The sequence below is a fragment of the Harpia harpyja genome, chromosome 19, assembly GCF_026419915.1.
Source record: "Harpia harpyja isolate bHarHar1 chromosome 19, bHarHar1 primary haplotype, whole genome shotgun sequence".
Lineage (NCBI taxonomy): Eukaryota > Metazoa > Chordata > Aves > Accipitriformes > Accipitridae > Harpia > Harpia harpyja.
The window spans coordinates 22,996,255-23,020,090 of NC_068958.1; the positions used below are offsets into that span (position 1 = coordinate 22,996,255).

The following is a 23,836-nucleotide window of genomic DNA, read 5'->3' on the forward strand; positions in this document are numbered from 1 at the left end:
TGTGCTGCCCAGTTCCTGCGGCGCTGAGGGACAAAGCCACTCCAGCCGCTGCTGCCGGGGCTCAGGGGGGTCAGGAGGGACAGAGCAGCAGGGATGGGGCATCCCGTGCCCTTGGGATCCAGCCTCCCTGGTTTTCATGCCCGGCGGCTGAGAAGACTACAAAATTCTCTTCCTTTTTTTATTGCCTCCCTGAATGGGAGGTATTCGACCCTGGACCACCTCTGCTGATACCTGACAAAGACACCCAGCTCAGGGAGGCTTTTTAGCACAGTCCCCCCGCACTTCCCCCATGCACTGCCTGTCCCGAGCAATTTTCCCACCTCCCACCCTCCAGGCCCAGTTCAACCCACCGCTCTTCTAACCTGTCTCGTGGCCAAGCGTCCCCACAGCCACGGCTGCTTCCCCTCCACTGCCAGCGCCACATTAATTCAACAAGGGACAGGGGTTTTAAGCCCCTTTTGGAGCTGCACTGTGCAGGTTTTACGGTAGCACTTGCCCCTTGTTCAAGCGCAGGCTCAGCTACGAGGCAGCACGTGTCACCACCTCGCAGGAGTAGTAAATAGGATATGGAGCCTACAATAAACTTCACAAATTCAAAACACTGTGCTGGTCAACTTTTTTATTAATCCTCAGCTGTTCGCAGCAAATAAATACACCCTGACTTGACAGGGCACACTCCACAGTCCAGATGGAGGCTGCAGAGCAGCTGTGAGTGCGTACACCCACACACTGGTCTTCTGGGAAGTACACCTGCTTGATTTGCAACCGGCCCACAAGGTCCAGGCCCTGAGATTGTCAAAATTCAGCCTTTGGTGCTCAGGGGCCTCTTGAGAGTGCCTCAGTGGGCTGCACATACAGGAACCAGATCTCTCGCCTCAGTCCCTGACGCAAGTGAGAAACAGGCCAGAAAGTCTGACTTTGTGCTTTACAAGGCAACCGCTGGAAGAGACACGACCTCACTCGAAATGCAGAGATCTACAAAGTCACTCTGCATGCTGAAGGCCTCCTTCAGCTCCTCGCACCAGGCACCCAGCACCTCCTCCAGCTCCGCGCAGAGGCTCTCCGGGATGCTGAAGGAGTAGATCTGGACCCTGAGACCGTCCTTTATCCTGGGGCAGGAGGCCTGGACCGTGAACACCCTCAGCGGCGTCAGCGCCAGGCAGTTCTCGGCACCTTCCTCCGCGGCGAAGGCGTACGCCGCCGGGTAGCCCAGCAGCACCCCGACGACGGTGCACAGGTTCCAGCCCGCGGCGACGACCTCGCTGGAGGACACGGGGCCGGAGCCGGCGGCCTCGGCAGCCCCTAGGTGGGCGAGGAGGGCGGCGAGGTGGCCCCTGACGGCCTCGGCCTCCGCTGGGCCGCAGATGGCCGGACCGCGCCGCCCTGCCGAGACGTCCACGAAGGGGGCCGGGCGGGCGCGCAGCACGGCTGCCAGCCTCCGCCGGGCGAGCCCCGGCTGCAGCAGCACAACCGAACCCTGGGCGCCCAGCAAATGGAGGCGGCGGGGGGCCAGCCCGGCCTCCCTTAACCGGGCCAGGTACCGCCGCAGCTCGGCGGGGCCCGCCGCGCCGCAGTCGTACAGCAGGGCCGGCTTCAGCCCCGCCGCCACCGCCAGCACCTCCCCGGCTAGCTGCAGGGCGCGGGCCGCCGGCCACCGCCGCCGCCGCCCGGTCCCGGTCCCCAGCTCCTCCCGAGCCGCCGCTACCAGCCGCGGCACCGACAGGGCCCGGCCCGCCGCCTCCTCCGCGGCCATGGCCGCGCTTGCGCTGAGGAGAAACCAAAGCCGGGCCCACCGCTTCCGGGTCGGCCTCGGCGCTAGCGTAGGCGGTGGCCCGGGGCGGAGCGGCCTTTCCAGGCGCTCCGCCCCGGCCTAGGCCCGGGCTCGCCCGGGCCTGTGTGGAGCAGCCTTCCCCGGGCAGGCCCAGGCGGCAGCGGCCTCATCGATGAGGAAGAGGTTGTTGAGGAGCGGGCCGCTGCCATCGCCCTCAGCCAGAGGTTGGAGGGGGGACGCAGCTGAGAGCCATCGCCCAGCCTTCAGAGCTGGAGCATTAGCGTGCTTTCAGCTTCAGGTGGCTCCTCACAGCGTGCCGAGCTGGTTTGGTTTTTTTTTTTTAAATATATATGCGTGTATAGTGTGTGTGTATACATACCTATAAAAAAAAAAAAAAAAAGCACACTGGAAGCAAGTGTCAGCCTCCCAGCCTGCAGCTAGAGACCAGTTAAAAAGTCAAACTAGACAAGGTGATATTCTCCAGGCGGTTTTAATAGAGCACAGATTATTTCTCCCAACCCCCCCTCCCGGCCAATAATCAAGTATTTATATACAATGTATCAATAGTGGATTAACAAAAATGACAGTATTGAAAATCTGATTTATACATACTAGTTGCTTAAGCAAACAGCTCGAAACAGTGAAGGGGGTAAAGGTATTCCTGTAATCCCCTCTGTTTTGAACACTTCCAAAACAAAAGCACCATAGACTGCTGAAATTGCATCAGATGACCAGATTTACAGGTTTTATGCAGATTTAGGCAGGGCACTCGTTAAGAAATAACTTTTTCTGTATGTACAACATAAGAAACCATGGGGCAAAGCAAAGCATCTGTCACTGCGCCGGGAGCGGCTGCGCCATGTGCATGGCGGGGGTCTGCATCGGCCACCCTTCCTGGTGGTTCTGCAGCAGCCGGTACAGCTGCTTCAGGTGAGCCACGATGTTATCCTTGATGTCGGGCGTAGAGATCTGGAGCCGCACACTGCCACTGTCAAAGGAACGCGTGAAGTCACCGGAAAACATTTCGTAGATCATCCGGGCCACAACTGGAATGACCTGTTTAAGAAGAAGCCAGTTGTTTTAGCCTAACGGTCACACAGTATATTCCTGTTATTCTGCCGGAATCCCCTGCCCTGGATGCAGGGGACGGTTTCCACAATAACCTAAAACGTCGTCACAGACCGATGCTATTCGGCACACGTAGCATTTGTATTTGCCATGACAAAACCCACCAGCCTTACTGGGGTTTCCCGGGGTCAGTAACCACAACAGAGAAGAGGAGGTCTCCGGTATCCGTGGGCATCGATCCAGAGCCAACGCACCAGCCCCAGCAAGGCTGGCATGTGTCACTTCAGGGCCTCAGCTCCTACCTGAACCACAATCAGCTTCCTCTCCCTGGGTTTTCCATCAGGCCATTCTTCTCCAAAACAGAAGTAGATCTCATACGGTGGCTGCTTCTCAATTTGTCCTTTCTGATGGGCAATCAGCTCTAGGAAGAAAAGCAGAATGCTGTGGGCTTGTCCTCTTTCGGTTAGAAACACTCACCACATCCCATCTCATTACGTCATCCCAGGTCTTACCTACACACTGTCCTTTGCCAGAGCCACCTCTTACGCATACACAAGTAAAGCTTATTTCTTGCACCCAGAAGAGCTTTCTTTAAAAGCAAGGCCCTCCGATGTTTTTCAGAGCATTAAATGAGCGTACATTCACTTTCTTCTGATGTGCACCTGCTCCCTGGTCCGCTGAAGTTGGGGAAGCGGTGACCCCTACCCACGCTCCATGCACAAGCAAACTAATTGGTGCGTCCAGGCTGAGCCCCAGTGCAGAGCACCCTTTCCAGTAGTGCCACCAAGTGCCCAGACCAGTATCCAAAGCTATTTTCCAGAAGCAGAAGTTACCTACCGCTTAGGAATGTTTCCAGGCAGAAGAGTTTGACTTTCTTTTGCCTCTCGATCAAATTTGGTGTGGTGGAGGAAGGAGCACAGGGACCAGACCAGTAGACTTTGCACTGGCAGAGCCGGACAGCATAGATGGCATGGCCACTGACCTCCAGGATCAGTCCCCTGTCCATAACATCCAGCAGCCGACTTGTGAAGATCTTCTGCCTTTCATTGGTGATTTGCTCTGTTCCTGGAAACTTTACTTGCTCCAAACTAATAGGCCCAAAGAGCTCTTCCTGGTCTGGCATAGGACCCAGCTCTCCATAGAAAAGTCTGCATCCCTGCGGGTTGCTTACAGTCGTCGTCGGTCCAGTCTCCTTTCCTCGATACTCAAACTTGATTTCTAGGTCTGTCACTGAGAGAGACACTGTCAGTATGGCTTTTCCTGGACCTTTATATGTACTGCATCAGCAGTAGAGACACACCATGCAATCCACGCTACAGTCACAGGGATGTTTAAACTATACACAGTTCTCCATGCTAACAAGCAAACAGCCACAGGAAAAAAGTCAAAACACTTTTTTTAAGTACAGTGACAGAAGCGCTACAAATCCATATACGTACTTGGCAGAGAGCTGATCCAGAGCTCAGGGCTGCTGAAGAAGTCATGCTGCAGCGCGGTTGGGGGCATTTCCATATCTAGAGGTTCATTCTTTGGCCACACAGCTTCAGGGCTGCAGTTGTCTGCACTGGCTGGAGCCATTGGAGAATCTACAAAAAGGAAACAATTCTTCAATAAACCAAGATTTTATTTCAAGCATGCACCAATTTACAAGAAAATACCTTCACTAATACATTAGTCTATGCCACCAACCATTGATATTAAGAAATGGAAATGTCTCTTGAATAGGGACATGCTGAGATTGATTCAATTCTTCCTCTTCTTCATCATCGAGATCATTATCCTTTTCATCCCACGGAACTGAGCCAGTGGAACCTGCAAACAAGCACATTCTTGTGGGTAGTCGATCAGTGTGAAACACTGCAATGCATTTCTTGAAAAAATAAATGCAATCTTCATGTTGGCGCTGCACAATATTGGAAATTTGTGTATTTTCTGAATACAAGTAAAAAAAGGACAAATCTGATCTGTACAACATACTATTTTCAGTTTAATATATAATTCTAGAGAGCTAAGGATACAAACTATTGCCAACATTGGACTGTTTAGCAGAAAAGCATGCAACTGCATACAACTTTATTAATTTTGGTACAGGTACACTATGGTTCAGAGTCCTCTTAGTTTAAGTACAACCGGGCTTACGCATGGCAGCTGCTTTCTGCTGCACACAAAGGCAGCTTGAGAGTTAATGCTGCGGAGGGAAAGGAACTCGCACTGGACAAACGCCTGCTCAGTAACCAGCCCTGTGTCAGCAAGGCCCTCACCTGGATTAATGATTGATCCCTGGGACTGCGGGATATCGCACACTTCATAAATTTTAATAGGATTCATGGGCACCTCCTTGGTGCCATCATACATCAGATTAAATTCCCGGCTTTTGTTAAGAGCACATCGGAGCTGGGCTTTCCACTTTGCAGGGTCTGGCTCATCGACTCCTTCCTGGTACTTTCCCGTTTCCACAGCCCATGCCTGGGGACAAAGTACACTGTGCTCAGTCCAGCCCTCTCAACAGAGCAGCTTTTATCAGAAATCAAACTTCCAAACAAATTCACTGTAAAATCCTTCTCTTGCAGAAGTCTTAACTATAGCTCTTCCGATAACAACAACGGAAATTCCCGCTTTAATAGTTTTTTCCCAGTAAAAGAAGGGGGAGGAAAAAAAAGCTGTAAATCCAAATTTCCAAAAACCATTAGCAATTCTGAACATGCATCTTCATACAAGTTAAGAAAGTATAAATTGTACAGGATTGTGCACTGAATTTTTTTAGATCTCTTAGGTTCAACATCAAGTCATTTTTGACAGCCATACCCTGCGCAGGAGGAATGGGCTCAGTTAAAATGGAGTGGAAGAGCAGCCACAGGCATCCAGATGGCCCTCTCCCTCTCTCACCCCAAAATCAGACTATCAGTCCAAGATCCCTCCAAGGCAGAGGTCAGAAATTCCTCAAAGGAGTGTAGGAGTTGTAATGAATCCCTTGGGATAAGAATATTAGGGACAGCAGTGATGACTACTGGAAGTTTGTGGTGGACCTCTTAAGATTTATGCAACAGCATTTAATGGTTTGCTGCTAAGAACAAGCCAGCCACCACATCCTAAACCAAGAAGATGAAGCAAATAGCAGTAATCTTCCAGAATCCATGCAATCGGACATTGTCTGGCCTTTGGTGGTCAGAAAGGGTTAAAGAACTCAACACCGTTTCAGGCAGCACCAAGCTTGGCATCCAGGTGCACAAAGTGACTTTTCTGAGGTCAAAGAAATAGGACAGAATGTGCCTGGAAACAGCTACTGAGATGCCTGTCCAGCTCCTGGGCCAACAATTCAACCCTTTGTCTCTGTTTAAGAGCCATAGTATATCGGAGCTCTCCCCTCTCTCACCTTGAAGATGGTGTTCTCCTCCTCGTGCTGCGGGCTGTGCCGAGTCGCATGCTTCCAGGGGATTTGAAACCGCTTTGCTTCTCGATTTAGCCAGATAAGGCCGGGATACATACCGCTATCGACCTGGGCTACCAGCCACGGCTTCAAGCGAACTCTTCGCGGGTGTAACGCCATTGTCTACAAAAGACAGGGATAATAGTAGACCAACTGCTAAAGGTTAGTTGAGACTCATATGTGTTAAAAAAAAATTAATTTCATGACAAATGACCCTATGCCGTGTTACTGCTATTGTTTGTTACGTTACTGCACATTGAAACCACTAATTCAGATTCAGCTAGATGACTCTTCTGCCAGGAGGAGTTACAAACGCATCACTAAGCGGGGACCATAATTGTTACAAGAACAACAACTCACTATTAAATATTCCAGTGCAGAGAAGGCACGTTATTTGTGTTAACTGAGCGCGTGGAGGGCGAGCCCCAATCAAACCTGAGCTGTAAACGCTGCGCAGGAGATAAAGCCACAAACAAGCCACAGCAAGAACAGGCAGTAGGATTTCAAAAGCCTCCACGTACGCCTTAGCGAAGAGGCCTATCTGATCTAGTTGTTCTTCAGTCGTGTCAGACTTGCATTGAGGAGGAGAAAAACTAATATGCACTGAATTAGAGGCTTTTGCCCCATGTATTGGATCTGGCTCGATCGGGCTGAGAGGGAGTTAATTCTCCTCATAGCAGCCCTCCTAGTGCTGTGCTCTGTATTGGTAGCTAGAAAAGTGTTGATAACACACCAGTGTTTTGGCTACTGCTGCGCAGTGCTGGCACAGCATCAAGGCTGTCTCTCCAATGCTCCCCCCTCACCAGTAGGCTGGGGGTGGGCAGGAGCTTGGGAGGAGACACCAACCCAAACTGACCAAAGCAATATTCCACACCATATGATGTCTGCTCAGCAATAAAAGCTAAGAAAGGAGGAGGAATGGGGGGCATTCATTATTTACATTTGCCTTCCGGAGCAACCACTATGCATCCTGAAGCCCTGCTTCCCGGGAAGTGGCTGGACATCGCCTGCTGATGGGAAGTAGAGAATAAATCTTTTGTTTTCCTTTGCTTCTGTGCACGACCTTTGCTTTCGCTTTATTAAACTGCCTTTATCTTGACCCAGGAGGGTTTTTTTTTCCACCTTATTTTCTCCCCCCTCGTCCTGCTGAGGAGAGGAGTGACGGAGCGGCTTGGGGGGCACCTGGTGTCCAGCCAAGGTCAACCCACCACAGCCCAGTTGAGGTACAGGTGGAAGCGTCAGGCTGAAGCGGAGAGGACCATTTTATCACAGGGACAGACGTTCTTCTGAAAGTCATTTGACGGCTTTTTCATGAATGCTCTGAATGCAGCATAGTCATTCGCAAACATCACTGACCTATAATAACCAGGATGTTTATCCAGAAGGACATGAACCGCAAGTCTGCCTGCACTCGTGCTAAAAATCGAGTGATGTTGACTTAATGTTTAAGTTTTTTTAAAAAACAATGCTGTAGTTAACTGATCAAATCTGTTGTTTAAGTAGCCCTGTGTTGCTACTACATTTGCAGTCAACCAACAATATTTTTCTTGTGCTGAACAGATACAAAGCCAAACAAACAAAATTAACGACTGTCCCTTGGCAAGAAGCAGCAGCATTTGGTATCTTTAGATTTTGGGAGGGGACTTTTATGCTACACATTTGCTTAGGAGGTGTATCTCCCAAATTCATTTGTAAATCTTCAAAGAGATGCGAGAAATTACAAATAGTCCCATAAATAAAGCAGTTACAAGATAAGTAAAACGTTTGCCATAAGCCCTGAATACTGCTGCGGGAGTTGCAAAATGTGTCTAGTAGCAGAGACAGAGAAGATTAAAAAATTCTGTCCAAGAACTAGGCTAGGAACAGGTTTTATTTGTTCAAACACCTGCAGATCCCATTCAGATGCAAGTGTTCACACAAAATTAATCTGAACACAACTTATTTTATCTGTTAAGCAAAGAAAATGTTCAGATTCAATTGCAAATCGTCTCTAAATAACAGTTTGAAAACGTGCTTTGTCAAGGACCTGGGCATGTTAGCAGACTGCTTCCCAAGAGCTGCAAAGGATCAGAAAGCAATCATCAAAATTATTCTTGTGCTTCTGAAACTCTGCTGTATTAGTTATCCATGTCAAAAATGCTATCAGAATTAAACTTTCAGTAGCGTGTTTGCAAAGACACAAAGTCCAGGTTAATCCCGGACTTCGAATTGAGACCGAAACCAGGTATCGATTTCCCTTGCAAAAGAAAAAAGTGTCTTGTCATTGTAACAAAGAAATCCTAACTAAAGCTTGCTTCCACAATCTCTTTTACACTTAACTTTACAAGCAGTCCCCTCTGCCTCTAATAACATACACTGCGTACACACACATTTGCAAGACCAGGAGTAAATTCAAACCCACACAACAGGGAGAAAAATTCATGCCTCTCCCAAACAAAATACATTTGATGACATGGAGGGTGTGCTGGCGCTGCCGTGTTAGGTTTGAATTGTCCCTCGGATCACAGACAGCGTCTGTCAATACGCGACATTACAATGCTTTATGACCCTTTATCACCAATGACTTGTTGACACAATAACCAAGAGCAAATCAACTTGAATCCCATTGCTGGGCTCAGACGGTGAGTCAGCCTCTTACAACCTTCAACTTCGATCCAGTGGGGTTCACTTACCCCAGAGGCTGCTCCCGCTCCGAGAGCTGCAAGGGTGAGCTTGGGGAACGTCTTTACGCCATTAACTGGATTTGCCAGGGGAGGCTTGGCCCTCATTCAGGACTCCTCAGTGCACATACCCAGGAATCCTCCGGTTTGCTTTATTCCCACTCAAATTGGCCGGTGTGGGGGGGTAATTAGCACATCCCTGTGCTGCATTAAATGCATCTCTGGTCAGAGATGTAAATAATAATTGGGGTGCAGGGAATAATAAGTCAGACATTTTTCCTTGGAGAGGAGACATTTGCCCCAACAAGAACAACTCAAGCAAACTGAGGAACGAGCAGACATCCTGCAGCCACTTCCCTGACGGCCGAGCGACCAAGGTCAGGGACAGCCCTGGTTAGCCGTGGTGACTCTCGGGGCTCTGGTGCGGTGCCAGCCAGCGTAACAACACGCAGCGCACCAGGAAAACGCGACCTGAAGCCAGTCTCGGCCCTGCCACACAGATGCTCGGTGTGTTCAGTGCTCCCGCTCCACCCTGTTCATGAAGCCTCTGAAGAAGGAAGGGGTCTTCTCTGGGTTCATCGCTGTGATACCACAGACCTCATTCCACGCTCGTTACCTTTGATTACATTATCCTGTATTTTGTGGATCTGTATTCGTTTTTTCAAAGAGAAGCGGCTCAATCCTTCACATTCACGTTTCCACAGAGAAATGGGCCGAATTTTCATCTGAGTATCCAACACTTCATCACCTCCCAACACTGGGAACCTATAGTTCCCACGTTTCAGAGATGTGGACATCAGTTTTCTAGCAGCCACCCCTGCTCCCCTGCCCTGCGCCGGGCAAGCAACACACCTTGAGCACAATTAACTCTTAAAATCCACAGTCCCTGCGCCCAAATCTAGCAACCTCAGCCCTCTGCCATGCCCGGACAGCCCATTAAGTTGGAAGGGGCATGAGTTGTCACAGATAATTTGGGTTCTGGGGGTGGTAACGGCTGTGGTCCAAAAGCAGCTGCCGGTGAACGGGGTGGGGGGGTAAATATTACCCTCGCCCTAACTCTAGGCCTCGGTTTACGCCAACTTGAAAGATGTAGCCTAGGGCTAATGCAGCACAAGCCGCGGGAGCAGACCGGGAAAGGAGCTATACATAAACGTCTGTTACATCTTTACCCCCCGGCTGCCTTCGGACCCGGACCCGGACCCCCCCGCACCTTCCCAGCCCGCCCCCGAGCCGCCAACCTGCCCACGGCCACCCGCGCGTTTTCCAGCACCGACCAACCCCCCCCCCCCCCCCCGCCACGGAGCCCGCTCCCCGGCCAAGAGCCCCACGCGGGAACGGGGCTTCGCGAGGGGCCGCGCCGCGATCCCACCAGCCGCCGGGCGGATCCACGGCGGGGGTCGAGTCGGGTGGGGTGGGGGTCGGTCCCGCCGGGCACCGCGACCCCCCCACCGCTGGAACTTACCCCTCCGGCGGGCGGGGACCGGCTCCAGCGCCCGCGGGGGCTCTCGGCCGCCCCGCGGGGCCCACGCGTGGGCGCAGCGGCGGGGCGGCACCGGGCAGCGGGGCGAGGGGAGCGCGGCCGCGGCGGACACTCACCGCCAGCCCCGCCCCGCCCCGCCCCGCCCTCACCTGCCCAGGTGCGCCGGGCGCAGCCGCGCCGCCGCCCGCTCCGCCCACGGCCACGGGGGGGGGGGGGGGGGGGACTCCTCTCCGCGGAGCTGCGGCAGCCCCGCGTCCTCCCGCCCCGAGGTCTCCGCCGCCCCGTCGTTTTACCGCGTCTCTCGTCGGTTTGGGGTTTTTTTTTTTTTGGTGGGGTGTTGAGGAAAGAAAACAAAAGGAAAAGCTCCGGGTTTGGGTTTTGGTTTTGTTTTCCGCGGTGCAAAGCGTATTTGGCCCAGCCGATCCACAGCGCGGAACAAAGACAAAAAATCCGCGGTCCTTAACGCGAAGCCGCGGGCACCCGGTTTCCTCCGAAACGCGTAAAAACCTTCCTCTTCCCCGCCCGCACACCTACCGTGGGCTGCGAGGGGGGGACCCGCAGCATCTGCCCCCCGGCCCGGCCGCAGCCTTCCACCGCGGTCTCCGCCAGCCTCCCGGTTCGCTGCTTTTCTTTGTAGGTGGAGAACCGTGACTCAGTGGTGAATCTTGGTTTCAAGAGATCATACAATACTTCACCATTCAATTTCAACGAACCAGAAAAAAACAGCGGGAATTTCCCTTCTCCTTCCCATTGTGAACACTATGGATAGCGCAGCATCCTGGTTTTGGAAAGGCTGACTTGCTCAGCTCAATCCTGTGCCAAGACTTTGGAACCACACAAAATTTTGAAAACCTTCACGCACAGAGAAAATGTATTTCTGCATTTTTCTTGGAAAGTTTGCCTCGCAAGGCACCACGTGCAAGACAAATCTTTCAGGCTTCATTCACCACTGAGATGTAGCCACTCAGAGGTAACAATTAGCAGGAGTTTGTCAGCACATAATAAAATCTTTCTGGCAATAAGCAAAAGACAATAAGTGACACTCAAAGGTTAACGTTTTCTTTGTGGGATAGCACTGCAATGGTGGATTTTAGGTGGGTTCAGTTAGTTGTACCTGACCATCTTTGATATGCAAAACAAGGGACAGCTGCTCCCGTAATAATACCTCCTACCATGTCGGTTTTTTCCTGCTGTATAAAAGCCTGCAACAGTATGGCCAATTTGGTGAGCAACCGGGAAGAGACAGAGAGACGTTGGGCTGAACTCCCAGCCGAAGTATGAGAGATCTTTGATCTCTCCTCGGATGGGTCAGCACAAAAGGTGCCGCTCATCCTCCCTGCGTTCCTCCTGTCCACATGTCCATCCTGCCTGGTGACAGGGAAATTTAAGGATGCTTCAGGTTTGCTTTCTTTGTGGTCTGATGCTCGGGGAGCTTTGGAAGCAGACGCCAGCCGTGATGCTGCACACTCACCCGCGCTGTCTGCGACAGAGGGCTGGAAGCAGCCCTGGGCAGAGCTTTGCTCTTTCTTGGCCTGCGGTAGGGACACTGGGGTTTGCCCAACCCACGAGAGGGGTCTTGGGGCAGGTCAGGGCTGGGGTATTTAAAATAATGGAGCGATGAGGCAAGATGACTAGGCCAGGGCTGCTCCAGCGTGGGCGAAGGATCTAGTCTTGCCTCCAGTTTCATTGAAGCTGGTCCTCTCGTGCCCGGCAGCTGTGCCTGCCTGCACCCTGCTGCCTTTGTTACAGCCTCTGCTGCCTTCACGGAGTGGTAACGCAGATGCCAAACAAATGAGTCTTCCCAGCCCTCTGCAGGGTTTGGTTTTTTGTTTTTTTTTTTTCTTGAGTTTCTACCAGCCTCTGCTGAAGCATGTGGCAGCATGTTGTATTAGTGAACTGATGGGAAATAAGCTGTCTTTTGCCATGCTCTTGGCTGGGAAACTCCACAGCTTTTGAGCTGTATAGGTGATAATCTCGGGATAGCTCATTAGGCAGGACATGTAATCAGACATTAGCTGTTTGCAACTAATCATCCAAAGTGTTCGCTCTGACATATATAAAGCATTGATCCTAACCCTTCAGGCAGCCAAATAGCACCAAGCTCTTTATTGTAGCATTTTCTAGATATCATTCTTTTTATTTTAGTTCTCTCTGCTTATATTTACCTCTACCTGCATTTTTTTTTTCCAAATCAAATGAAAAAATCCTTTGGCCGATAAACTGTACTTCATGAAGTGACATTCTACTGGCTGAGAGACAGCAGCTCTTTCGGTACAGTCTGCAGGGCACACTTGTTGGACAATGAGAGTATATGCTGAGGAAATTTCATACCAGAAGCTATAGGATTTACTTTATTTCAGTGCCAAATTAACATCAGTACTATTTATCAACACGATTGTATGTCGTGATACCTGCAATAGCAGCAGCTAGGCTTTGTAACCCACGTCTCTTGCAGTCCTTTGTTCCTGGCTGGAAAAGATTGTAGTCATCAAAACAAAGGGGAACCATTTTCTCTCCTGGGAACAGATCACTAAGTTCCCATAAGGCAAAACAAAATTATGCAATGAGGCAAGACAATGTCCTGGGCATGTGGAGTCTTGCGTGCTCTCAGCACTCACATTCCAGCATGCAGCCTCGGTGCAGGAGAGCAGTACAAAATGGTGGAAGGCTTCACACCAGCACCTGCAAATCTCCCCAGCTGTGCTGCAGGAAAAAGTGCGATGAGCCCTCTCCACCCCTGTCCCAGCAGCAGCACCTCTTCTTCTTGAAAGCTGTTTGTGACCCAGAGACAACTCATGCCCTCACCAGATATTAGCCAAGATGATTCAAAAAATATCACTGAGGGAAAAAAGCTATTTCTTTACATGGTATATGTAACTGAGCATGGGAAAATGGAGAATGCAACAGAACTATTTTATAAATAGCACAGTGACTGTGGCTGCCAAAGACTTCTTTCTAGTAGGTCTAGCTAAGAGACAAATGCTGGGGGGTAGATCCAGTATAACTTTTTTTGATGAGCCAGACCTCAAGCTCCTCTGGTGCAGACAAGTGGTCTTAGACTCAGGGGCTGAAGCATTTACAAAAGGAAGGATTGAGTTTATTAATCATGTTGCATTCTTCTAGGCACAAAGATAGACAAACAGGATTCCCCTATATTATTAAATAAAAATATACCTTTTCCCTGAAAGAGAACAGCCTTAACCTTTCTGGCATGTCCTCCAGTCCTTCCCATCAACCTCCATACTTCTGCTGTACTGCCTATATCCTCTTCTTGCTTAAAGCTCTTAAGTGAAACCATACATTGCCTGCATATCCTTATATACAGAAGTGCAAAGTCATACTATACTCCTGCCAATCTGTGTATGTATAGATACATGCAATACTACTGATAGGTTACTTACACATGTGAGTAGATTCAGAACAAACCTTATTCTTACAGGGGAGTAAAAATCACTGTAGTGTTCTACAGTATCAAATTTTAGACTGATTCTTAACTGGTGTTCTTCCATGTGAGAAACTCTTCTTTCCAAAACAATGAAAAAAAAAATTCCAAAAAGGTGAACAGCTTCAATCCTTCTGAGCTTTTACATTATTGTAATTGGGAGTCTACTGTTTCCTATTAATACTGCTCCAATCCTCTTAAAGGACAAATCCTATCTAGATGTCAGGCTGGCTCAGACACCTTTATAGCTACAGGTCATTTCTTTCCAGCTGACACATGTAACGGTTGGATTCAGAACACCTGGTATGATATGGATAAAAGCTGGTGGCTCCAGTAAGAAAAGAAAAGACCAGTAGGTTGTCTGTAGGGAGGAGGGTTTGATCTCTGGTGGTAGGTGGCTTTGAGCTCTCTGCTACTAGGCTGTGGTGAGCAGCTGCAGAACAGAAAGAGGCTGGGGTAGAGCTTTATGTTGTATCTGTAATAAAAGTGGTAAGCAGTATTCAGTGGGAAGGGAAAGTAGGAGTAGTATTTCAATGGATAAAGGCCCAAAAGGTAGAAGGGGAACAAGGAGAACTCAATACTTCAAAAAATAGGGAAATAAAATGTTCCTGTTATTTTTTAACTGAGAGTTTTAAGAATGAATTGTGAAAATGAGAGAAATATGCATATTTGTATCTATCTGCATTTATTGGTTGTCTCAATCACTTTCTATAGAGTAAAGCCTATAGTAGGCATTCAATTAACTTTATGCATTAGCAGGTTTTTTTTCAGGGGAGTGGTGTCAGTTGTATGTGCTTATTTTTTCAGGATTTGCTCTCTGTAATTGTTGTTTGTTACTGTGCCCTATTTCACTGAAGCATTGAGTATCCCCCACAAGCAGGTAATGAATGCCAGTACTGAAAAACTAATGTTAGGGAAGTTCACTTACAATCCCTTTTTGTTTCTAGAAAAACTGCAGTAAAGTGAGTGGGGTTGTACATTGTGTGTAAATGGAACCTTGGCTCCTAAATTATTTGATGTGAAGGTATTAATGTGCAGAAGGACCCTGAGCCTCTGGTGTGTGCTCCTAAATAGGGCACAGCTCAGAGCATCTGAAGGTCTCTGACTTATAGGTCAGAATCTCCTAATGATCTTAGTTATTTTTATACATGCCTGATACCACATGTTATACTGCCCTAATGCAGAGAAGCAACTCTACAATCACCAAGTGAGCACACAAAACTGTGGTGGTGAAAACTGTAGGAGAGAAAGAGGAAGAAGAAAGTAAAACACAAAAAAAGAAGGTGAAATAGCAAGACACAATATTAACATCAAATAAAAGCACAAGACAGAAGAAAAAGAACAACAAAAAAAAGCAAATAAAGGTGATAAAAGGACAATACAAGGAAAGGACTTTGCCAGCATTTTCCTTTTGTTCCTTCTTTGTTTAATCTTGCTTTACGGAGCAAAATGGGACAACAGTTCACCAATGCCGAAGGGGAGCAAGCAGAGATTGATGTTGCAGAATTGCAGGAATGGTATAAGAAATTTGTGGTTGAATGTCCCAGTGGAACCCTCTTCATGCATGAATTCAAGCGGTTCTTCGGGGTCCAGGATAACCGTGAAGCAGCAGAGTATATTGAAAACATGTTCAGAGCCTTCGATAAGAATGGGGTAAGTGGTAAGGAGTTTTTGCAATTATTTGTCTAATAATTTGCATGTCTGTCTGCTGTAATTTGGAGGTGGTTTGGTGCAGTTCCCACCCTTGTTACCATGCTTCATGAGACTAAGGTAAGGGCGATGGACCTGCTAGGGCAGAAGAAGGAGCGTATGCTGCACTACTTTGTATGGGCTGGTATGGATTTATCTTCTCATAAATCTGTACACAAATTAAGGACAGAATGTCCTCTTAAGGGACTAAGGATGAATTAAAAAGTTGAAATTTAGGCAGTCACATTTTAAGACAGTATTGTTGAAAGATCCTCAAATTGCCAAGGCTGCTACATGGAAAAAAGATATTTATCTGTTATGATAGAGGGGGAATTATAGTGGAGGAAAGTCCTATTCAGGCTTGCTATACATTGGAGGAAATGCATATATATTGTATGAACAGGTGGCATGTAACAAAATATTGATTTTAGCTGCTCAAAAGCAAAGGAATGCTGAACAATTCAGACATTCTGGTTTTGATTCCCTTTGCTGTATTTGTCATCAGACACCTGGGAAAAGTGGGCTTTCTGGTTTAGTAGCAGTTCATGCATACCCATGTATTGGTGCAAACGATAGCCTAATACTAGCCTGTGATATTTCAGATACTCAAAAAAAAGTCGTATGGTTGGCTTTCTCGTCTTGAAATGGGTAAGCAGTGCTTGCCAAACGTTTCAATTTTTTTCCTGAAGCTCTTGATCATATTCAAAGTATGGGGTTGTTTGTTGCTGTGTATCAATATAGGAAAAGGGGAGACAAGTCTGTCATCTCTCAGCTATACCAGTTTCCCTTAAGCTCCCTTTGAAACCAGTGGCAAAATCATATTGAGGTGGCAATAAAGGTCAGTTTGTGAGAAAGGATAAAAAAAGCCTTGGAAGATGTGGGCAGGTCAGAGACTTCTCTCAGAATTTGAAGTTGGCAAAACCTAAATTCCTGCAGAAAACTGAAGGTCCTGGTCCAAATTGTGTTATGAAAGCTGTGCAGAAAGGGTTACAGAGCAAACGGTGTGCATAAAAGGTGAAGTCCCGTTCCTAGTTTATAGGAGTTTTCCTAATAAGACTGAAAATCTGTTTTTAAGGGATGCTGGTACTTGCATATATTAAAAACACTAAATTAGGCCTGGGTTCATGTTTTTGCTTCAATATGCCCATAGTATATAATCAGTTGAGCAGGACCTAACAATCTAAAGGATTATTAGTAACATGGTAAGAAAATAAAAACAATGCCTCAATTGTCTTTTAATGCTTGCTGGCCTCCGAGCAGGTTTTGCTCCGTTCCTGCAGGACATTTCAGTGCCCGCAGCAGAGTGTGCTGGGCAGGAGACGTGGAGCCCAGATCTTCCAGGGGGTTTTGCTAACTGGGTTGGGAGGGCTGTGAAGCTTAGCCCTGGGGATGGTGTTGGTCTGCGTGAGGACCATTTGCTGGGGGCTGCCAAGGGAGCCCTGCATCCCTTCCCTGTCTGAAGTTTTTAGGAGGATGAACACCTGATGTAAATCCTTTATTGTGGGTGTTCTTGCTGCCTCCTTCTGAACTGTGGCATTTTCATTGTCATGGTCTTCCTCAGATGAATCAAGATCAAACAAGGGGGAGGGATGGAAGAAAGGGGTAATGGTTGGATGTTAGTCTCAGTGGTGAAGCAGCTGAGGTCATTGAGAATGGCGATCCCTGCCCAAAAAGTCAATACTGCACTGATCTTCATCTGCCTCCCTATCCTCCATGTTATCTGTGGTGTTTGGGGCTATTTAAGTTGCTTATTTCTGGAGTCCTGGTGGGTGTCCCCTCTTATTGCACTGTAGGAGCACTGCTTTGCTCTTCACTGTCACGCTCCTCATGAACTCATCCTTGGTGCAGAAGGGTATAGCTGTGCTTACTGATGGTCTTGAACAGGCACAGATCTTCTGTAAAGTGGCAAATAAATAGCTGTTCCATCGATTATCTTTTTGGCAGTTATGCAGGTTTTGTAAGCAGTTTTCTATCAACTATACCCAATTAAGTGTCATTCAGCTGCTGCTTTTCTGTTTCTACAGGATAATACCATTGATTTTCTGGAATATGTAGCTGCCTTGAATCTTGTTTTACGAGGAAAACTGGAACACAAGCTGAGGTGGACGTTCAAAGTATATGACAAGGATGGGAATGGCTGCATAGACAAACCTGAGCTGCTGGAAATTGTTGAGGTAAGTAGGCATTGCCTAATCACTTATTTAAGCAATCGCTGTTCTTTGGCAATTTAATGATGCATATGGGTTTTGTGATAGATAATCAGGTTTCAAGGCAGCTGTGGACAGTGATGAGGTGAAAATGCCTGACCTTGGTAAAAGGGTTATGTGCTCAGTGGTTTGGTGGAGCCTGCTGGGGTGGCTGAGGGGTCAGTTACACCCGCTGTGGGCAGCCTGGTTGGTCCCTGCTGCTGCTGAAGCTGTCCAGAAATGCAGCTTCTGGGTGATTTTGTGGAGTTCCTGTATCTCTGCCCTGCCTTTCCTTTCAACCTTTTTACACCGAGATTCATTGCACTGGCTGGTGGAAGAGGGTTTCACCCCATGCCCCTTACAGGAGCCAAGTTTCCTGTCTGAGCAGCTGGTGAGAATATGCCGAGAGGCACAAATTAGTACAGGAATCCCTTTTGTAATTATTCCTTTCTGGGTTTCTGTTATGTTCTGCACTTAGCTTTAATTAGTGAGTGTGTGAAGGTGTGAGAGGAGGCATGGGGCTTAGCAGACAGTCAGACACAGCATACCTGAGTTCTCACTTTAGGTAAATATCTTGGTGATTGTGCTAGAGTCACCCCTGCACCACAGGTGCTGTTACCCTTGCACAGCAGTACTTGTGAGGCTTAATCAATGGTTATCAAACATTTTAGGATCTCGGGTGAAATGCAGTATCAAGAAAACATCAGAAATTGAATCTGTGGAAAGCAGGTCCTTTTGGCTGGAAAGTGTGACCGGCCTTTTACCTGCGGCACCAGAAGCAGGTGTGGGAGCATCTGAGGAGCTTGTCTGGGGCAGGCTCAATTATAGTTTTGAGGTCAGCCAGGAATTGGCCAGAGCTGTGTTAGGCCCTTGCTAATCCCCTCTCTGGGAAGACTTCAGACAAACCCTTCAGCCTAAGGAGTAAAGTTAATAATGAACAGGCGGTTGTCATGGGAGGAACAGATAAAATCTGCCCCTTTCCAGTGACAAAGTGGAACAGAAACTATGGGTCAAAATATGTGCTAATACAGGTTTGATCTTGTAGCTTCGGCACAAGTTCCCTGGGAGAGAGGGCTGGGTAAGTCCAGATGTGCCTGGCCTCAGATGTTAGAAAAAAAATAAATCATGCTCAAAAGTCAGATGACTTTCCCATCTGTGAAACTCTTGCCTTGTTCTTTGCAAAGGAACCCTGAGGTCTGACCAATATATGTAAGGAAAATAGGAGGGCAGCAGCTTCAAAGAGCAAATGAAGTAATCTGCAGTGTGTGTGAGCATAAGGTCAGAGGTTTCATTAAAGGTCTGAGGCTGTTGAGTGGCAGATCTTTCTAGAAAGGTTAAAACCGCAGCCTTTGTAAAAGACCTTTACACTGTTGGGAAGATAGTGGAGTTCACTGCTTTTCATTTTCTCCTAATCTGTGAACTTCTTTTCAGTCTATCTACAAGCTGAAGAAAGTGTGTCGGTCAGAGGTGGAGGAGAGGACCCCATTGCTCACACCAGAGGAGGTTGTGGACAGGATATTTCAGTTAGTAGATGAGAATGGGGATGGTAAGTGATCGGTGGCTCAGATTGCAGTCATTCGTAATGAGAAGTTATCTGTACTGGGCAGGCTAGCTTTAATTACATCTATCAAGAAATCACTTAGGACTATTATGTTACTCATATTAGATACATTGGGTTTGGTTCTGGTCTGTTTCTTAGAACCGAGAATAACTTGGTGCAGCAGGATGAAATAATTTTCATTGTTACTTTAATGTAAAATACGAAGGGGTCACTATTCTGTCTGGATTTTGATGCCACAGAGATCTCATCCTCTGAAAGCACCCAGTAGCCAGAGTGCAGGTGCCAGTCCCAGCACAAATAGCCTGTGTAAAGACAGTGGCTCCAGTCAAATTGGAGCTTGCAGGATCAGACTTGCAATCCTCCTGGAGGAGCATGTGTAAGTTAATGCAACATTTCATGTTAGCTGACGGGGATGGGGTAGGTGTGAATGCATTGGGTTACAGTGTGGTGGTTTGTCTTTCAGCTAGCTGGCCTAAACTACATGGGGAAATTAAGTATAGCTTTTGTCTTATTAGCATATTTTTCTGAAATGTAGATGGCTTTTACTTCCTGCCTTCTTGTCTTATCTGTCCTGTTTTGTCTCCCTATCTTGTGTCCTCATCTCCTACACAGGGCAGCTGTCTCTTGATGAGTTCATTGATGGGGCCAGGAAAGACAAGTGGGTGATGAAGATGTTGCAAATGGATGTAAACCCTGGGGGATGGATCACTGAGCAGAGGAGAAAGAGTGCTTTGTTTTGAGAAAATTCAGTTTTGATACAGCTGAAAATGTGATGCTGACTACAACTGTGGTTCTATTACTCTAGGGTGGTAGTGGCTTTCCTTTTTAATACAATCTCAGCATCCAGATGAAAACTTCAGTGGTTTAAGCAGCCGTATCTCAATCTAAACCCCATGTGCTGCATACTGCTGGTACCCAGAGTCTATATTTGGCCCATGAATAAGTCTTTCTCTGGACACAATATGGTGTTTGCCAGCTCTGGTTTTTGGTTACAGCCCAAGGAACAAACTTTTTGTGGCTTCCTGCAGTGGATCGTGGGCAGGGTTTTAGTGTGATGACAAGATCGGGAAGTGAGAAATCCTGACACAGTGGTACTGTCTCCAGTGCAGACTAGTGTTTGCATCATTCATGCCTGCAGAGATACAAACACATCAAACCAAAAGAGGTGCTCTGGCAGACTTTATACATTCAGGGGGTCAGTATGCATATTTAGTAAACAGTACTATTGCTAATGTAAAATTATTGAACACCAACATACCGCTATCAAAAATGAGAGTTGGATTATAAGCGGTAGCCGAGACAGTACACAGACTTGAGGAAAACATAATGTGTGGGCTGGAGACGTGGAGCAGGAACTCCTTGCATCTCCCTCCTGTGGACCAGAGTCTGCTCCTTCTACCTGTTCAGAGACCTGGGCTTCTGTGGGGCTGGAAAAAGGCTGGTTCCAAACACTGAGCAGCAGTAGAAATTGTACCTCTTCTTGGCAGCTGCATATAAAGGACAGTTTTTGCACAAGTGTGATTCTGTTCCTTTTGAGCCTGTTTCTTACTGAATCATCACTCTAGAACAGCTTTTCCTGCCCCGTGAAGACTGAATGAGCTCAGGGAGCACCAGGACTTTCACTGCACTGGGAGAAGTTTTGTGTGGAGAGGGAGATAACGGAAGAGCAGAGTTTTGCTTTGCAGCATCTCTGCAATGAGAGGATTAGCGCTGCTTTATCGGCAGGACCACAGAATGGAACAAGTGACAAAATCAGAGTGAGTTACTGAAGTAGTACAGTGGTTTTACACTGGACTTAATTTAGCCACAGACTATAGAAATAAAATTTGCACAGGTTGTAGGCTGAGCTCTGCTATTCTAACCCATATTCCTACATATACATGTATATGGAAAGAGAATTTGGGTTGAACCACTATTTTGGTTCACCATTATTGGATTTATTGGTTTATTTGCAAGAAAATTTTCCCCAAGAAAATAACACGTGTTTCTCTGTTTTATTTTAATTTTCCCATGGGATCAGAGGGCCAGGTCATACCCAATGAAAAGATTTGTAATCCCTTTTTTGTGGCCTTTTAATTGTGACTGTAGTATCTTTCATTAGTTGATTAGTTTGCTGGTTTGTGGTCTTGTCAATTTAACCAATGTTTAAATTCAGGAACATGAGGAAGTATTCAGGATAAGATACAATCAGTGCTAGACTTCAAATGCATATACATTTCCACTTCTAAATAGCCTTTCTAAGAGTTCTCAGTAAATGCACGCTAGCTTGTGGCATGTTTACTTATCAGAGCTGATTAGACTTCTAGTTTATGCTGCTGTAAGGCAGCTGTTTAAAGATCATTCAAGTCAATAGTTTCAGCCAAAGATCTGAAAGAAAAAAAAAAAAAATCTTACTTCTGACTTGAAGGCCTGGAAGAAAAGATTCACTTTACTGATTTTCCAACTTGTGGACAAATGTTTTGATGGGAGGATACAAATCTCGAATTCCTTAAATTTCAGCATCTCAACCAACATAACATACTCTGCTTCTTGCACAATTTTTAAGTGGATGTTTAGTTACTATAGTTGTGTACTGCAGGTTTACTTAAATGCTTTAAATTCTCTTATTCTGTTCACCTGGTCAGATCAGGCATGGAAGGAGCTGTTTGGTGTCCCCCCCCACCAGCAGTCCTCTGCTGGGGTGGTAGAGGGCATCCTAACACTGAGCACTTGTACAGCTCTTGGTAGAAATTTTGTAACATGAATTTAATAAAGAAAGATTTATTAAAATTCTATCTGTTTTGTGGTATTTATTTTTCATTTAGAATGAAGGTGAAGACCTGTGTAAGCACCTGAGTATCTGACCAAAACTGTAGTCTTTGAGACTGACACAATGAATTTAAGGGAGGTGTTAAGTGTAAGAGCTAACGTGGATAAGACACATATAAGGCAGAGATGGGGATGCTATTGCAGATGCAGAGTAGGAAAGGAGTCTCTTCTGTTTAACTTCTATGCAATGACAGTGAAAAGCATAAATGTATAATTTAAAAAAAAAAAAATCTCTCAATGGAATTTGAAGTAGGTGGTTAGAATACAGTGAACTGACAGTGCTGCAATGAGATGGCCCCTGCCAGGACTGAAACAGGAACCTCGAAGAATTTAGGGCCTAGTGTTGGACTCAGCAGCTGGATGGTTCCACCTCCTCTGGCCTGGGCAGACTTAGGATGGTCACGGTGCATGTGGTGGTTAATGCTTGTGTTAGTGCTGGCATAACCCAGTGGAAAATTGTTCCTCTTATCAATTGTGTAATCTTTTGTCAAGGTGCTTTAGTATTAGTCCTATTTTTAAATCCATAGGTATAAATGCTTTGATCTTCTCCCAAACTCAGTTCAACGTTCACATCAAGCTGTTGATGTCAGATACTTTGCATAATCCATTTTTCCAGACTTACAGCCCAGCTAGAATTGGATTTGACTGATCGGATTTCTTTTTGGTCTAAATTGGGAAACAGGATGGCTTGGAAAAGGCAAATGCCTTGTGATTTTTCTGAGCTGCTACCATCTGCTCTGATGTTTGATGCCCCTGAAGTTGGCTAGGGTTGAAGGTGAAATAATCAGGTTAAAAAGCTGAAGGTGAGGTTCTTGTTGAAAGGGGCTGATGGGGGGAGGCCCCAGAAAACAGGAGCCAAGGAGGCATTGCATCCTAAAATACTCTGGAAGGTGCGTTCCTGGGGCAAGCACTGAGCAGCAGAAATAATGAGGCTGAGAAGGGAAGAGGATAATTACATCTAACTATGCTTAGCCATGCTCTTTATTTGTCTGTACACCTGATGTTCTGAGAGGGGAGGTTCACCCATGGGTAGGTGGGGTTTGGTGGCTGCCCAGAGGAAAGGTTTGTGTCCAGGTCATTCCCAAAGCACCCATATGCAGCTTCCCCTTGAAAATGTTGTGTTGAAAAACAGAGTGGCTGTGCCAGGACTCACACAGCCCTGTGCTGATTGCTTTAGGGACTTTTTGTGGTCTCCCCATACTCATTCTTTCCTCACAGTGCCCATGGTCAGCTCTGGCAGTATGGGAAAATACTCTTCTTTCTTTCCTCTTCCTCCTCTTCAAAGGAAAGCGCACCTCAGAAGTTTAGAAAGGATCTCAAACACCTTACCCTTAAAACCCTCGTATTTAAGGTAATCTAATGGTGTTCTGGGATCTGATGCGCCGTACGCTGTGCTGCAGGGCAGCTGCATCCCCTGGGGATGAGGGACCTTTAGAAGCATCTGGCTGAGAACCTGTTTTGTCTCATTTCTTCGCCTTTCAGGCCTCACGCCCTAACTTAGCACGGGGATGCAAAGGGAAATATTTTTGCAATTTGCCACCGTCCGTTCCCGGGCTCATCATCTCGCTTCTGTTTGATTTTGCCGCCTGGAGAGCCCACCGGCTCCGTTCCCGGCGGGTTCCCGGGATTCCCCAGCGCTGCTCCTCCGCAAGACCCAGCCGTCGCCGTCGGGCGAGCCCGTCCCGGTTCCCCCCGCAGAGGGCACTGCGGGGACGGGGACCGGGACCGGGACCGGGACCGGGCA

The 23,836-nt window shown here is 47.4% G+C and overlaps 3 protein-coding genes across 4 annotated transcripts; 1 reads left to right on the forward strand and 2 right to left on the reverse strand.

The window, feature by feature from the left end:
- Positions 1 to 604: 604 nt before the first annotated feature.
- On the reverse strand, positions 605 to 1,809 carry C19H1orf74 (chromosome 19 C1orf74 homolog). The gene has a single exon (XM_052814943.1). The coding sequence runs from the start codon at positions 1,751 to 1,753 to the stop codon at positions 926 to 928; it is 828 nt and encodes a 275-aa protein (XP_052670903.1). The 5' UTR covers positions 1,754 to 1,809; the 3' UTR covers positions 605 to 925.
- Positions 1,810 to 2,489: 680 nt separating this feature from the next.
- Positions 2,490 to 10,536, reverse strand: IRF6 (interferon regulatory factor 6). The gene is made up of 8 exons (XM_052815467.1): positions 10,389 to 10,536; positions 6,213 to 6,389; positions 5,101 to 5,305; positions 4,529 to 4,651; positions 4,279 to 4,425; positions 3,677 to 4,069; positions 3,142 to 3,260; positions 2,490 to 2,827 (listed from the first exon to the last, which is right to left on the reverse strand). Exons 2-8 carry the CDS (start codon positions 6,384 to 6,386, stop codon positions 2,606 to 2,608), a joined length of 1,383 nt encoding a protein of 460 aa, XP_052671427.1. The 5' UTR covers positions 6,387 to 6,389; positions 10,389 to 10,536; the 3' UTR covers positions 2,490 to 2,605.
- Positions 10,537 to 14,320: 3,784 nt separating this feature from the next.
- Positions 14,321 to 22,058, forward strand: GUCA1B (guanylate cyclase activator 1B). Of its 2 annotated transcripts, XM_052815469.1 has the most exons (5): positions 14,321 to 14,337; positions 15,033 to 15,501; positions 17,562 to 17,711; positions 19,155 to 19,269; positions 19,897 to 22,058. In XM_052815469.1, exons 2-5 carry the CDS (start codon positions 15,298 to 15,300, stop codon positions 20,022 to 20,024), a joined length of 597 nt encoding a protein of 198 aa, XP_052671429.1. In that variant the 5' UTR covers positions 14,321 to 14,337; positions 15,033 to 15,297; the 3' UTR covers positions 20,025 to 22,058. The 2 variants fall into 2 exon arrangements, with proteins under 2 accessions (XP_052671429.1, XP_052671428.1); XM_052815468.1 differs by lacking the exon at positions 14,321 to 14,337 and having other exon boundaries at positions 14,796 to 15,501.
- Positions 22,059 to 23,836: the final 1,778 nt, after the last annotated feature.

Bases quoted from the DNA above. Each gene is read 5' to 3' on its own strand.
- C19H1orf74 (XM_052814943.1), bottom strand. From the start codon at position 1,753: ATGGCCGCGGAGGAGGCGGCGGGCCGGGCCCTGTCGGTGCCGCGGCTG.
- IRF6 (XM_052815467.1), bottom strand. From the start codon at position 6,386: ATGGCGTTACACCCGCGAAGAGTTCGCTTGAAGCCGTGGCTGGTAGCC. The intron at 4,070-4,278 runs GTACGTATATGG...TGTCTCTCTCAG, and splicing joins CTGGATCAGCTCTCTGCCAA to TGACAGACCTAGAAATCAAG. The intron at 2,828-3,141 runs GTAGGAGCTGAG...CTTCTTAAACAG, and splicing joins GGAAGCTGATTGTGGTTCAG to GTCATTCCAGTTGTGGCCCG.
- GUCA1B (XM_052815469.1), top strand. From the start codon at position 15,298: ATGGGACAACAGTTCACCAATGCCGAAGGGGAGCAAGCAGAGATTGAT. The intron at 17,712-19,154 runs GTAAGTAGGCAT...ACTTCTTTTCAG, and splicing joins AGCTGCTGGAAATTGTTGAG to TCTATCTACAAGCTGAAGAA. The intron at 19,270-19,896 runs GTAAGTGATCGG...TCTCCTACACAG, and splicing joins AGTAGATGAGAATGGGGATG to GGCAGCTGTCTCTTGATGAG.